The sequence below is a fragment of the Lytechinus pictus genome, chromosome 1 (genome assembly GCF_037042905.1).
Source record: "Lytechinus pictus isolate F3 Inbred chromosome 1, Lp3.0, whole genome shotgun sequence".
Lineage (NCBI taxonomy): Eukaryota > Metazoa > Echinodermata > Echinoidea > Temnopleuroida > Toxopneustidae > Lytechinus > Lytechinus pictus.
The window spans coordinates 11104035-11120126 of NC_087245.1; the positions used below are offsets into that span (position 1 = coordinate 11104035).

Here is a 16092-nt window from a genome sequence, read left to right on the forward strand (position 1 = left end):
TGGGTAACTGGAAATCCTAACTGGAACCAGTTGGGTAACTGGAAATCCTAACTGGAACCAGTTGGGTAACTGGAAATGACTTCCAACTGGAAATGATTTCTAACTGGAACCAGTTGGGTAACTGGAAATCCTAACTGGAACCAGTTGGGTAACTGGAAATCCTAACTGCATGGAACCAGTTGGGTAACTGGAAATGACTTCCAACTGGAAATGATTTCTAACTGGAACCAGTTGGGTAACTGGAAATCCTAACTGGAACCAGTTGGGTAACTGGAAATCCTAACTGGAACCAGTTGGGTAACTGGAAATCCTAACTGGATCCAGTTGGGTAACTGGAAATGACTTCCAATTGGTTTCCAATTGGAAATTTTCCAGTTACCCAACTGGTTCCAATTGAAACCAGTTAATTTGCATATTATCTGCCAGTGTGCACAGATTAATGTTTTATGTGATTCATCATCATTTAAAATGTATCTATTTAATTATTTTCTATTTCAAGTACCATACTTGTTTCAGATAAGTGTTTAGAATGCTTAGCAGTGAAAATCATGTCCATAAATGTCATAGATTATAATTAAAACAGATTATAAGATAATTAGTACACCACTAACTGTTACCAAATTACATCAAATACAAATACATATATTTGAAGATCTTTCATGTAATATATATACATTATGAAAGTCTATTTATCAATGCCCTTTACATTGGTATTATAGACATATAGCACTGCTTCTTTGTTGGCATGAGCAATAGTTAGTGCAAAATCTAATTAATTTGTAACTAATTAAGTCATTCCAACTGGAAGTTCCAATAGGATCCAGTTGGAAACCAATTAGTTTCAACTGGTTCCAGTTGAAACCAGTTGCCTCCAATTGGTTTCAACTGGAACCAATTGAAACCAGTTACCTCCAATTGGATTCAACTGGTTTTAATAGGGAAATTGGAACAACTGGAACCAATTGAAACCAGTTGCCAACTGGTTGCTTAATTGGTTTCAACTGGAACCAATTGCCAACTGGTTCCAGTTGCCCAATTGGTTTTAACTGGAACCAGTTGGCAACTGGTTTCAATTGGTTCCAGTTGTTCCAATTTCCCTATTGAAACCAGTTGGCCAACTGGTTTCAATTGGTTTTGCTCTAATTGGTTTCAACTGGATTTTGGTCCTGGGATTCAAATACACGTCATTGTTCAAAAAAGAGGTTTGGAAGTTTTGAATGAATTGTTGAGTTACAGGGCAGTCCCAAAACAGATGTGAAATACTTTCAACAGAGGAAGAACAAAATGTACATAAATTAGATTCAGACAAGCCAATATCGTAAAGATATTTGTTCACCCCTATTATCCGATTGAAAAGTTTATATTGAAAGTAGCGGAGTTTTGTTGAAAGACAGCATTTAAAGGGAATCATATACAATCTATTCCAATTATTAACCGGTTCATTTAAAATGGATGCCCATTTTGTTTGCGAAGTAGGGGACTTTAAGATTTTATCAACAGAAATTCTATGGATAAACTTGCATACCTTAAAAACATTATTTAAATTATACAACAAATCTACTGTAAAATATTACCTGTAATGTTGGAGAGACCAAACACCATGATTTCTATCCAGAATCCTTTTCTTGTGATTGTGCTATCTGATGTGAAATTGAGCCACATTTCATTGTTGCTTGAGACTACTTCTTCGGGAAAACTGGAACCTGACAGTTTCACAAGTAATGAAGTACGGTCGCTTGGATCAAGACCTGAACCGATTAATAAGTAATCGTGTCTGTGTTCAAGCTCAAAGGAATGAATAATGGCCACTATTCTGGATCCTTCTGGACCAGATACAAGCCATTGCATTTGTGCTCCATTTGTATAGTTATCAGGAAAATTTGGGGAGACCACTGTCAAGGATTCGCCAATACCAAATACACTGATTTCAGTTTCGTCTTCTTGATCTTCATCATCTGAAAAGAAAATAGGGGGAAACACTGAGGAAAACCAATATTCTTTTATTCAATTTTTGCGAGCAAGTGATGAGTTTTGAAATTCTTCATGTGTATCGTATTGTCTTTTTACAGAAACAAAATCAAATTGTCAAATTGTTTCAATTTTCATAAAAACATATATTTTCTCGTTAGTGCCATAAATTGACGAGCTAGAAGCTAGAAGTTAGTCGAAACGATCCCCACCATTGTTGCCAAGTGCATTGCAACAACTGAATACAAGAAGTTCCCAAACAAGAGGAACACTCAGCTTCTTAGGAAAGTACCAATTAAATTTCTCTCGTTAGTGGTCATGATAGTCACCAGCAGTCACAAGGTTACACAAGGCATATGGCAACCGCAAATATAACAATAATAACTACAGCACGAATGTATAACACGAGGAGTCGTTGATTATGATTCAATCATATACCTTTATCCTAATAAGTTTTGAATTTATGTTCTACTTAGCCATCATATTGTACTTATGTTTATGTTTATATACTTCTGGTGAAGGTCTACTAGCTAAAGTTTGACCAATAAAAGAACAAAAAGCTACGATAGTCTCATAGTCGATTTCATTCGATGTATTCATTTACTAACTTCGAGTGTCCGCCAGTGTTTTTAATCTTCATCCACTACAGCCATATATACAAAGTGAGTCAGATAAGTTTGTGCAATAATTTTAAAGTTGTCTTGTGTGAAGTATTCGTATTTAATAATTAATTTATTGATATGTCCTGACAAGGTTATTCTCCTCGCATATTTGGTACCATTTTCAATTGGATCTTTACATACATGACTGACTACGAAACAATCTCCAGAAGGTAAATCTCAGTTGCACCAAGTTGCTGGGTTCCTGGCAGAAAGATACCCACCCATCCTTCCACACAGATACACACAAGCACGTCCACATCCAACACTACCCACCCACAAACACACAACTTTTTTCCAACAAGTTTCTATTAACGATTCCATTCAAATAAACTCAAGATAAATAGAAACAAAATTGACAAATCTTCATTAATAACTAAAAAAAATATATATTTACCCCCCCCCCTCAAAAAAAAATGAAGCAAATAATCATGGAACACCTCACCGATCCACACACACACACCACAACCACGCACAATTCCACCAACACCCACACACGCCCGTGAAGGGCTCAACATAAGTACCTGCTTCCAAATCGGGCTACTTAATTTGAATGTAGGTAAAACAATAGGTCAGTTGTCAAGTGTTGATCAACTAAAGACATTTAACCAATAAGGGGAAATGTAAACGCTACTTTGTAAATTATTTATGAAGCATTTAGAAAGCGTTTTTGTGTGAATGTGGGTGGGTGAATGTGCGCGAGAGGAGAAATGTGTTATGTGCGAGGGGTGTGCGTGTGTGCAATGATGGGAAAGTGCCTCCCTGCTTGCACACAATTACTTTTTTTCACACTTTTTCATTCTATACCCGGCAAATTGGCACTGTACGACCTTCTTGTTAATTTCATCCACTGTGCTGAACATTAAGTAAAAAATGTGCATCTTTGCACGATATTTTCAAAGGTATGGTGTTCATTTATGCAGTTACAACAGAGAACTTCGTGGTTCGTTCATACATGAGTCTTGAATCTTCATCGATGCTTCATTTGAATGCTAATACAGTTTACTTTCCTTTTTGATAAACTAGTATTTGTATGAATATTATGTAAATGATTCTTAAGAATTTTAAATATGTTTAGTTCTCGCTTACCTTCATTATTTGTAATGGAAGAATCTGGTGAGCAAAAAGGGAAAGGTAACAGAGAGAAAGATAAACATAATATAAACCGTACTGGAAACCAAGCTTAAGACACTTTGTAATATAAGTACAAATAATTACAAATGCTTTGTACTTATTATTCTAATGTAGCTATTTCGAATGTCAAAATGGCTTATTTCAATGATCATCATGAATGCAAACTTGTGTTTTGTTTAAAGTATTTCTACATCATATTGGTGATACTCTCACAAACTTTTATCTACCTGTTCCCTTTAAACTTGATGTATGAGTTAAAATAGACTTATTATTGGCGGCCATTTTGAATTTCAAAATTGCATTGAAAAATGTGTATTACTATTTCAGACATCTTTACTATGCATTTTATCAACATTTCAAACCTTCTAACACGTTTGAAAGTTGATATAATGGTCAAGATGCGTTTTTTTTTCTATAGATGGCCAACCAAGACGTACTTACAAATAATGGAACCATTTTTGTTTAATCGACAAAGTTAGCAAAAAAACAAATCAAAATTGGAACGAAAATCTGGCGGGACTCAATAATGGGACATACAGCCTGTACTATAACATCATCAACCCATATAAAGTTCATTCATGCATCGTGCATGAAGTAACTGTTTTCACAGTACCAGTAATGCTAAACTTTAAAATTCAATAAGTTTTTTATTCGTTACAAGATTTTAATGATTGTTTTCAGCGTTCTGCTTGGTGAAATTTACTCTTATTTTATTAAAACACCTTTATCGTTAGAATGGACTTCCTCTAATAAGATTTCAAGATTAAGAACGGAATATTTACCTCCAAATCCCATTGTATCCTTAATCCAATCTGTGTACTGCGAGATCCTGGCATAAACTCCTGGGTAATTGGGATAAGCACACCCGACACCCCAACTCGTAGATCCTACAAGATGCCAGCGACCATCAGAACCCTCACAAGTTAATGGTCCTCCACTGTCTCCCTATAATGCAAATTAATTTGCCAAAAAAAAAAAGATGAAGCCTAAGAATCAAACAATTTTATGCTAGCAATTAATGCATATTTGTGAGCTAATCTTCTTTCTCTATTATCGATCTCGTTTGCATCTGGAAATGGTGGTTTCATATCTAAAAGAGGAAAGGGGGGATTTAAGTTATGAACATAATGGATATCTGTATATTCTGCAAAGACCACTAATGTGTGCATTCTAATAATGTACTGCAATGGTCATCCTTGGTTCAAGTGTAAAAGTTGAGCTTCGGACTGTTTATTAACTATATAGTTAGAATATGAGTCTATCTGCTCTTTGTAGGATAAAAAAAAAAATCCAAAAGAAGCCGTATCACCTTAATAACAAGTGGAACGCCTGTGGCAGTCTCGCCTGCATTACGCGATTCAATATATTCACAGTGCTGACTTTGAAACAGCTATTGAATAATTATTCACAAAAAAAAACATTCATATGATAATAAAATACTACGTCCATTGACCCAAAATGACCTTTACCAGATCATGTGACCTAATATGTGTGCTTAACAATCATTTATACTTGATTACCCATATATCTGTTTCATGAACTAGATCTATAAAATTTCTTAGTTATGCCAATTCAACAAATACCCCAACACAGCCAGAGTTCACTGACCTAAAATGACCTTTGATCTTGGTCATGTTCCTGAAACTCGCAAAGAATATTTAGAGATACACGATTGCTTTTTTGTCCAAGTTTCATGAACTAGATCTATAAACTTTTAAAGTTATGATGACAGTTTCAGAACTACCCCTAACATGGTCAAAGCTCTTGACCCTAATTGACCTTTGATCTTGGTCATGTGACCTGAAACTCAGGCAGGATGTTCAGTAATACTGCAATACCCTTATGTTCAAGTTACATATTTCATTTATATACTTTCTAAGTTATGACATTTCAAAAAACTTAACCTTGGTTAAGATGTCAATGTTGACGACGCCGCCGCTGCCGTCGTAAAAGCGGAGCCTATAATCTCCATGGGCAGAAATCCCAGGGGGCACAGGTCCCCCCTACCCAAAATATTAGAAGGGACACAATATCAAATGTCCCCCAATTTTTGGTCTCTAATGATTGAAAGAAATACATCATTCAAAATCGAAATAAAACGTACTTTTTGGGTAATAACCTTCTTTTTTTGCTTTTCAAATTTTTAAGCCCCTGGCCCCCTACATTTGGGGAGAGACTTCCGCCCTTGTTATTGTTAGTCTTGCTCTGCTATGCAGGCGAGACAAAAATGTGGAATCCTTACCTGGCATGAATCAACTCCACCGTCGACGTATCCAGCACAAATTTCTGCTTGCGGTATAATACCATATTCACTGTACAGCACGCTACATATGTTAGGCTCGATAAGGTTTACCAATGCTTTCTGCAGAATATTTGAAATGGAACCTGTAGAAAAAAAACATGTTCAGAAATAGCACAATAGATAATCGTTTACCGATTGGGCTATATTTCCTTTTTTAGTTTTGTAAAGGGACAAATTAACAAGTAAATCTACTACAGACACAACATATGACATTGTTTTAAGTAGAAGCGTATTTGGACCTTATTAATCCCAAACGTATAGAACAGGGGCCGCGGAACGGTTTTCAAAGAGGGCTGAGCATGCAAAAAATCACAATCATATGGTCATTCTTACGTTTTAATTTGTACACGGTTTTATAAAAAAAAGTGGAGGGGGGCTTCAGCCCCCCCCCCCCCCCGCTTCCGCGGCCCCTGTATAATAGCAGTATAGTTTACCTCCGGCAGACGTAGTTCCCCATCCTGCGATCCAACACCGACTGTATGCCATCGTTTCGTTTTGTATAGTAGCTAAGCAAGCTGGTCTCACATATTCAGTGAATTCTACAGGTTCGGATAGATGGAGTAGTGCAATATCATTTGCTATTCCATTACTAGCTGGGTAATTTGGATGCATGATGACCATGTCAGCCCCTCTCACTACCTTATGCTCATCATCATCCAACATATGACGAATACCAAGGGTGATGATGAAATCATTGGCTTCCATTCCATCTCTACAAATAGGAGAAAGTCAAAGGGTATTATAACAAAAGGTATATCAAAGTTCAAAGATGGGTAAAATTTTATATTACGAAATAGCTCGTCTGTGTCAATTCTTTCATTAATACTTACGCGCAGTGAGCTGCAGTCAAGACCCACTGGTTACTAATCAAGGTACCACCACACAAGAAACCATTCATCCGAAGATTAGCCATCCATGGGAATTCCCCTAGATCAGCATTGACTCCTCCCACTATTCTAGACTGATAATCATCTACAGCAGGACGGGTACCGCACATTGATTCCTCTGTTAGATCTGCGAGACAAATTAAGATTACCAATCTATATTAACAAGCACAAACTGGGCCTTTCAATTCAAAATATAAATGAGCACTATTCAATCTTGTCGGTATGGAATATAGTTAATGAGCTCTAAGCTTACCTTCTTCTCCACATGAAGCTTCATTAATTTTGTTAAGTCTGTTGCACAATAAAAGAAAAAGTTTCGATGTCTTATCTAGCTGAAAAAGACATCATCACTGCTGAAGGTATTGACTTCAAACACATCTTCGTTTGAAGTGAAGCAAGTTGATCAAGCATGACATTTTCTACTTACCTCCTTCTCCGCCATTACAGTATGTCTCTTCAACATTCCCTTCATCACTTAATTGATTGCAATCAATGGGCCAGTCTTTATCCATCAATATGGCGTAAGATACTTGACATGCATCTGTGACTTCCTCACAGAGTGTCTTACAAGGGCGACTAGAAGGACCTCCATGGGGACAGTCAGCAAAAAGCATACCACAGAAGAGAAGCAGAAAGTCTTCATGACATTCTACCATGATGGTTGTTTCTTCAATCAAACTGATTGCAGTATCAAGGTCTTGGGCTGATGGGTTTGGGAAGTAAGTCCGATCGTAGGAGAGTACTGCTTCACATCGTGAGAAATTGATATCACTGCATTTGGCTGTACAAAGGTTAGAAATTGATAAAGAATCATCTTTAATGTAAGTTTTTTACTGTTTACATAGACACTGATGTAGATCTTCTTCACAGTGTAGCAATTCAAGATTGGTACCAAGTACTGCAAAATGAAACCAAACGATTTGTCTTATCAAAGTCATTACTATTCATGTGTGCGTGTGTACGTGAAAATAGATGAAATTGTGAATGAAAATGCGATCGTCATCATATCAGAAGTACAGTTTGACAACATATCATGATATTCTCTTCATTCAAATCCTTTTTCTGTATAATAATAGTAATAATATAGGGTATTTATATTGCGCACATATCCACCTTTTTAGGTGCCCAAGGCGCTCCTATATTACCCGGCTAAGCTAGGCGTTCACAGCGCACACAGCTTCTTAAGGAATTACTTCCTACCGGTACCCATTTACCTTACCTGGGTTGAGTGCAGCACATGTTGATCAGTTCCTTGCTGAAGGAAATTACGCCATGGCTGGGATTATAACCCACGACCCTCTGTTTCAAAGTCCGGAGACTAATCCACTGGGCCACAACGCCCCACACATACCACATACTTACGACATAAATCTTCGTCAGAGAAATCCGAGCAGTCATTTTCACCATTGCAGACATCATCAGATTCCAGACAGGTCCCATCTCCACAAACGAAGTTACATTCATCAGTGGAATTACCTTCAGTCAAGAAAATGTAGATAGGCAGATAGAACACTTTTATTTCCTACTGATATTCAGTTCAATGTATAAGATAGGAAAATATTATTTCAACAGGGGAATCTATTCAGGAATGATAAGCATATCTAACTTCTGGGAAATTGTGAGCGGCCCTAATGACAAAATGCATGAAAACTTGGAGGAGTGTAAAACAAGATTGTGTGAACTGTAGTCAATAGTGCCCTGTTTTTACAATCTAGCAGATTCTTAAGGACCCTTAATAAAGAAATAAATCGAAACTTTGAAGCATTTAAAACAAAGTTTTGTGAACTGAAGTGACCCAATGTACCCCAAAATAAAAAGACCTGTTGAATTGTGTACATGTATATGAACATAGTATGCTTGCTCGCAACACACTGCAAAGGATTATGATACTAAGAATTATTGAGAACATTTAATAAACTATTAATGCATGCAGCTTATTACGATAAATAGTTGTGGTTCTTAAGAATGCCATATTACGGAATCTGTTAAACGTAAATCGTTATATACATATACATGACGACAAGAAAATCCGCGTGTTGAATAAAGATGAAGAGACAAAATAGAAAGAGTACATATTTGCCAGATAATGCATTAGGTCCCAACAAAAAGTTTATTCCAATGTATATTCCAAATTTTCTACACAACTTCAAGAAGTTTCGTATCTAGAATATACATGTACGTTGGTCTAAACTTTTTGTTGGAGCTTAGAGATTACTGTTTGTCTCTTTTGTCTCTCTCTCTCTCTCTCTGTATATATATATATATTTATCTATAAATATACTGATGGAGATCAGTTAAGAGGTCGGAAGCTTGACGTTAAAAGGAATGTGACCCGATTGCTTCATTCGCAGCGTCTTTCTTTCAGTCACACTTATAACAATAATAATAATATGCTGCCCCCAGTACATACGTAGTCGAAGTGCATTCACATTATCCATATAAATCATCTTTAAAAACACGTCATATTTATATAATTAATTGAACACAAAACAATTATTTATGTACTTAAGAGTATCTTCTCCAAAATAATTAGATACAATTTTTATGTTCAGTTATGTACGCTTGGGTAATCTGGAGGTACTTTGTGAGTAAGCGAGGCTTGAATAGATTAATCCAGGTGTCAATGAAGCCTTAACCATACAATGAAGTTATTATACTCCAATATTTTCAGTCAAATTGATTATAAACGACCTTTTTGAAAATATAATTGTTTATCAAGTAATTTTAAATACCAATTATCACCTTGTCAAGCATAAATAAACACCACATGAAAATGGTATCAAAGTATTTCAGGCCAAACATAATACTTATGTGTTCCTGACATATTTTTCACAAAGATCTTCGATTTTTGAGGTGTAATATTGTATACTCAATTGTTATACACTAAAATATCAGCAGGTGAAATGTTTTTCAAGGTGGAAAAATAGCTTAGAATATTTTACAAAATGAGCATAGGGGTCTTTATTTGTATCATTATAAGGTATGTTCCCAAATGTTGAATTGTTATCAGCATTACAAGAAATGAAATATATTTTGTACTGATATTTCCTAATTTTGCGGGTATGTATCTAGCTATACAATCAATAAAAAAATATCAATATTTTTTATTAAAAGAATCAGAAGGTTGATAACTGTTTGGGCAGCCCCATCGTTTTAATTTTTGTATAGTTATTCCCACGAGTATTATTTCAATTTTCTTCCATCACAAACCGATACAAGAATGATTAGTTGTCATGAGACCATGCATACAAAGAAAATTAGTGAAACAATGTAATACGTAAATTAAAGACGAAAACCATCAACGTAACGTTAGCATAATTATATATATATATATTGCTATCCTGAACCTGTAAAAGATAGGATGTTAATTATAATCGCATGCTGTAAATAAATAAAAGAAACGGAAAAAGGGTTTCTTTGATAAATATTACAAAACAATAAATCCAACCACACTTCCCAAAGTATATTTTAACACTTGTTATCATTCAGTAAAGTGTTAGAAGAATGTAAATGTGAACCACCTGAAGATGAATCTGTAGAAGTGGAACTCCCAGTCGAATTTTCGTCCGTTGTTGATACCTCAGTAGAACCTGATGTCGTTACTTCCGCTGACGATATAGGGGATCGTGTCGACATAGATTCAGAAGTGTACGATTCACTGGTTGTTATAACAGCATTGGTGGTCCCCTCAACTGTGTTTGTTTGTGGTGAGGTAAAATCACCTGAAGTATTTGTTGGTGATACTTCTGTCGTAGGTGGTGGCCATGAGGTACTTGAATTCTTTGTTGTCACAGAAGTAGTTGTCGATTCAGCGGTAGATGGTTGGGTAGTGGCGACAGAGACAGTTGTTATTTTGTCTTGTGTAGTTGGTGACCGTGTAGTGGAATGGGTTGTAGGCGCATTTGTTGATGGTGCTCCAGTGGTACTTGGTTTCTTTGTAGTTGACGTTGTTGTCGGTTCGGCAGTAGAATGTTGGATAGTGGTAACAGAAACAGATGTTGTTTTGTCTTGTGAAGTTGGTGACCGTGTAGTGGAATGGGTTGTAGGTGCATTTGTTGATGGTGCCCCAGTGGTTCTTGAATTTTTTGTTGTCACAGAAGACGAAGTTGCCGATTCGGCAGTAGATGGTTGGGTATTGGCAACAGAAACAGTTGTTGTTTTGTCTTGTGTAGTTGGTGACCGTGTAGTGGAATGGGTTGTAGGCGCATTTGTTGATGGTGCTCCAGTGGTACTTGGTTTCTTTGTAGTTGACGTTGTTGTCGGTTCGGCAGTAGAATGTTGGATAGTGGTAACAGAAACAGATGTTGTTTTGTCTTGTGAAGTTGGTGACCGTGTAGTGGAATGGGTTGTAGGTGCATTTGTTGATGGTGCCCCAGTGGTTCTTGAATTTTTTGTTGTCACAGAAGACGAAGTTGCCGATTCGGCAGTAGATGGTTGGGTATTGGCAACAGAAACAGTTGTTGTTTTGTCTTGTGAAGTTGGTGACCGTGTAGTGGAATGGGTTGTAGGTGCATTTGTTGATGGTGCCCCAGTGGTTTTTGAATTATTTGTTGTCACAGAAGACGAAGTTGCCGATTCGGCAGTAGATGGTTGGGTATTGGCAACAGAAACAGATGTTGTTTTGTCTTGTGAAGTTGGTGACCGTGTAGTGGAATCGGTTGTAGGTGCATTTGTTGATGGTGCCCCAGTGGTTCTTGAATTCTTTGTTGTCACAGAAGACGAAGTTGCCGATTCGGCAGTAGAAGGTTGGGTAGTGGCAACAGAAACAGTTGTTGTTTTGTCTTGTGTAGTTGGTGACCGTGTAGTGGAATGGGTTGTAGGGGCATTTGTTGATAGTGCTCCAGTGGTACTTGGATTCTTTGTAGTTGACGTTGTTGTCGGTTCGGCGGTAGAAGGTTGGGTAGTGGTAACAGAAACAGTTGTTGTTTTGTCTTGTGTAGTTGGTGACCGTGTAGTGGAATCGGTTGTAGGTGCATTTGTTGATGGTGCCCCAGTGGTTCTTGAATTCTTTGTTGTCACAGAAGACGAAGTTGCCGATTCGACAGTAGATGGTTGGTTATTGGCAACAGAAACAGTTGTTGTTTTGTCTTGTGAAGTTGGAGACCGTGTAGTGGAATGGGTTGTAGGTGCATTTGTTGATGGTGACCCTGTGGTACTTGGGTTTTTTGTAGTTGACGTTGTTGTCGGTTCGGCGGTAGAAGGTTTGGTAGTGGCAACAGAAACAGTTGTTGTTTTGTCTTGTGTAGTTGGTGACCGTGTAGTGGAATGGGTTGTAGGGGCATTTGTTGATAGTGCTCCAGTGGTACTTGGATTCTTTGTAGTTGACGTTGTTGTCGGTTCGGCGGTAGAATGTTGGGTAGTGGTAACATAAACAGTTGTTGTTTTGTCTTGTGTAGTTGGTGACCGTGTAGTGGAATGGGTTGTAGGTGCATTTGTTGATGGTGCTCCAGTAGTACTTGGATTCTTTGTAGTTGACGTTGTTGTCGGTTCGGCGGTAGAAGGTTGGGTAGTGGTAACAGAAACCGTTGTTGTTTTGTCTCGTGTAGTTCTTGACCTTGTAGTGGAATGGGTTGTAGGTGCATCTGTTGATTGCGCACCAGAGGGACTTGGAATCTTTGTAGTCACGTGTACGGAGGTAGGTGTGTAATGAATAGCTGTCGCTTGATCACTTGTCATAGGCGTACTTGTCAGTTCATCTGTAGTTTGTCCAGAGGTGGCTCTATCAACAGTTGTCGTTTGGTCCTGCGTTATTGGTAATTGTGACGTAAAATCATCACCTAAAGTGACTTCAACTGCTGTTATAGGTTCCGAAGTTGAACTTGGGGTGTGTTTATTCTGAGAAGTCATTGTTGCAGCCTGTTCTCTTGTGGTTATTGAGATTGAGAAAGATGTTGATTCATCGGGTGGCATGCTACTTGCAGGCCCTTCATGGAAGATGTATGAAAAGACATGTAAATCACTCAGTTGTAATATGATAAAATACAATCAAAATAAGAAATGTAGAACATTTTTTTCGAGGTAATACTTGATTAAGTGCCAATGTGTACCGAGATAAATTTTCAATCACTTTTTTCACTATGTAGGCAAGATCTTAACGAAAATTGTTTTTAATAATCAAAATTATAATCTCAAAATCATCGTCAATATTATTACTTTAGATGTGAATATTAATAGTTTTAATTGTCTAAAACTGGATTTAACCCCCCCCCCCTAAAAAGCGACGGGAAACATCAGAGAAGCAAGCATTAGAGCGTTACAAAATAAGACAAACTATAATAATTTTGTGATTTTTTTTACCATTCTGACCATAGACCATACGTTCTCAAATAAAGCAGCAAAAAATATATACGGAAGTGCTGTTGTAAACTTAGAATATGAATATAAAAAAAAATATGTCACCTTATGTGTAGAACGTATATTAGAACCATTAATTACCTTCGTTTTGCATGCTATTCATAATCCAGTCTGTGTACTGGGATATCCTGGCATAAACTCCGGGGTAATCAGGTAGAGCACATCCATAACCCCAACTAGTAGCACCAACAAGATGCCAGCGACCATCAGCACCTTCACAGGCAAGCGGTCCTCCACTGTCACCCTAAGTAATATGCAATACAAGACATTCATTCCATGAACATACAAAAAATGTCAAAGAGTTAGTTCAAGCACTCTGCAAATCACAAGATGACGTTTAAAAAAGATTAAAAGTCTTTGTAGAAAAGCAAAAACACATTAAACATATAGATATACCTGACATGAATCTATTCCACCTTCTACATATCCAGCACATATCTCTGCTTCTTCTACAATGCTGGAAACGCCATACAGCTCAGAGCAAACGTCATGATGAATGAGATTGACCAAAGCTTTTTGGAGATCATCTGAAATCGATCCTGGTGAAAAAAAATTCACATCATATTCATCGTCATTGATATTTAACCATAGTCTGAAACTTGATCAAATTAGACTAAACGTAGGTTAACCGAAAAGAACCTGCCCTCCGAAAGAAGGAAAATGTGCTATTTTAAGTATTTTATACAGTTGTTCTTTATCTTTCCATCACTCTGAATATCATGTCTGCCATGAAGGAGCTAGAGTATGGTTAATGTGTGGTGGCGAAAAAAGTGCAAGTCATGTAGATAACCAAAAATGAAAAGTTTACCTCCGGAGGACGTAGTTCCCCATCCTGCGATCCAACACCGTCTGTATGCCATCGTCTCGTTTTGTAGAGTAGCTAAGCAAGCTGGTCTCACATAGTCAGTGAATTCTACAGGTTCGGATAGATGAAGTAATGCGATATCATTTGCTATTCCATTGAAAGCACCGTAGTTTGGATGCATGATGACATTGTCAGCCCCTCTAACCTCCTTATGCTCGTGGTTATCAGACAAATGGCGAATTCCGAGGGTGATGATGAAATCACTGGCTACCATTCCTTCTCTGAACAAAAAGAAATTTAAATAACAACGAAATATTTATCACATTACTGCTGGGGTGCAGAAAATAGCTAAATTAATAATTTTAAAATTATTCCTGGCTAGTAAAAATGGCCGCATAAAGTACTTACGCGCAGTGCGCTGCAGTCAAGACCCATTGATTGCTGATCAGAGTACCACCACAGAAGTAACCTCCCATCCGAACAGAAGCAATCCATGGAAATTCCCCTAGATCAGCATTGACTCCTCCCACTATTCTAGACTGATAGTCATCTACAGCGGGACGGGTGCCGCATATAGACTCCTCTGTGAGATCTAAATGAGTTGGAACAGAGCGGAAGAATATAAGTAATCTATAAAAGTCTGCGTATTGAGAATCAAATGAATCATTTAGCATGTTAGTGCTACCATATAAACAATTATTGTTTACAAATTTTTGACCATGGTGACACACTACTGATTTTTCTCTGTCATGTCAGAATATATACTGAAGGAAAAAACACCTACCGCCTTCTCCACCAATACAGAAAGATCCCTCAACATTATCTTCATCACTAAGTTGGTTACAGTCAATCGGCCATTCTGCATTCATTGTTCCTTGGAAGGAGTCCCGACACGCGTCTGTTACTTCCTCACAAACATATTTGCAAGGACGTTGAGCAGGACCTCCATGAGGACAGTCAGCAAAAAGCATACCACAGATGAGAAGCAGAAAATCTTCATGACATTCTTCCAGGATGCTTGTTTCTTCAATCAAACTGATTGCAGTATCTCGGTCTTGGGCTGATGGGTTTGGGAAGTAAGTCTTATTGTAGGACAGTACTTCTTCACATCGTGAGAAAAGAACATCACTGCATTGTGCTGTCAAGAATGCAAATTGTCATTAAGAAATATTAGTGAACAGAAACTTGTATATAAATAATGAAAAGATATTTGTCATTTGTACATTTCAAACCTGATGGCTAGTTAATTTCATGATTATTCAAAATGCAACGAAATTTGAAAGAACGACGACGAATTCAATTTTTTTCGGAAAGAGACTTACGACATAAATCTTCATCGGAAAAGTCGGCACAGTCATTTTCACCATTGCATACATCTTTAGATCCTAAACAGCTGCCATCATTGCACATGAAATCACATTCGTTGGTAGAATTATCTGTGAAAATTAGAAAATAAAAGTTGTTACCGGCGCGCGCTGCCAGGGGGTACGTCATAGTAGCCAATCGAACAACAGTAACAACAAAAAAAATATCACAGAGTCCACTACCTATATCTTATGAAATGAAAGTAAAACCTATACGTCTATAAGCTGAAATGTTAAAAATATCAATATTATTGAAAATGGCAAATTATCTTGATAGTGCCCATTCATTGCAATCTAATTATAGTGTTTCCAGGTTTAATGTAAATTTGTAGTGACGAATTTCTTTATCAGTGGCTATGTTCCTTGCACACAAACACCATTGTAGTAGTGGTGATGGTGAATTTTTTTAACCTGATTGCTGAGAAAGCATGAATGCTTGTAAGCAAGCAGCTAGAAGACCGACGGTTGAAGGTCCTCTCCGAGGGACCTGGTAATGAGGATTAATGCCTTACCAAGACACTAGCGCATATCAAAGTGAGAATCGAACCCGTGTCACCGGAATCCGAAACCCCGCTCTACCGATTGAGATATCGCGCCTCCTGAACGTCTAACTACTGCA

The 16092-nt window shown here is 37.4% G+C and overlaps 1 protein-coding gene across 4 annotated transcripts in view; it reads right to left on the bottom strand.

Moving 5' to 3' along the window:
- The window catches only part of LOC129255053 (uncharacterized), a 70709-nt gene that overhangs the window by 31479 nt on the left and 23138 nt on the right, over positions 1–16092 (bottom strand). For 3 of the 4 annotated variants that reach the window (XM_064095918.1, XM_064095917.1, XM_064095916.1), the window contains 15 exons: positions 15432–15545; positions 14894–15247; positions 14518–14701; positions 14113–14390; positions 13701–13843; positions 13386–13548; positions 10472–12874; positions 8313–8426; positions 7378–7731; positions 6894–7077; positions 6498–6775; positions 6004–6146; positions 4544–4706; positions 3717–3740; positions 1575–1955 (listed from right to left, as the gene is read on the bottom strand). In XM_064095918.1, coding sequence (XP_063951988.1) covers positions 1575–1955; positions 3717–3740; positions 4544–4706; positions 6004–6146; positions 6498–6775; positions 6894–7077; positions 7378–7731; positions 8313–8426; positions 10472–12874; positions 13386–13548; positions 13701–13843; positions 14113–14390; positions 14518–14701; positions 14894–15247; positions 15432–15545 — 5280 coding nt within the window. The remainder of the gene's footprint in view (positions 1–1574; positions 1956–3716; positions 3741–4543; positions 4707–6003; positions 6147–6497; positions 6776–6893; positions 7078–7377; positions 7732–8312; positions 8427–10471; positions 12875–13385; positions 13549–13700; positions 13844–14112; positions 14391–14517; positions 14702–14893; positions 15248–15431; positions 15546–16092) is intronic. The other variant, XM_064095919.1, reaches the window with a different exon arrangement.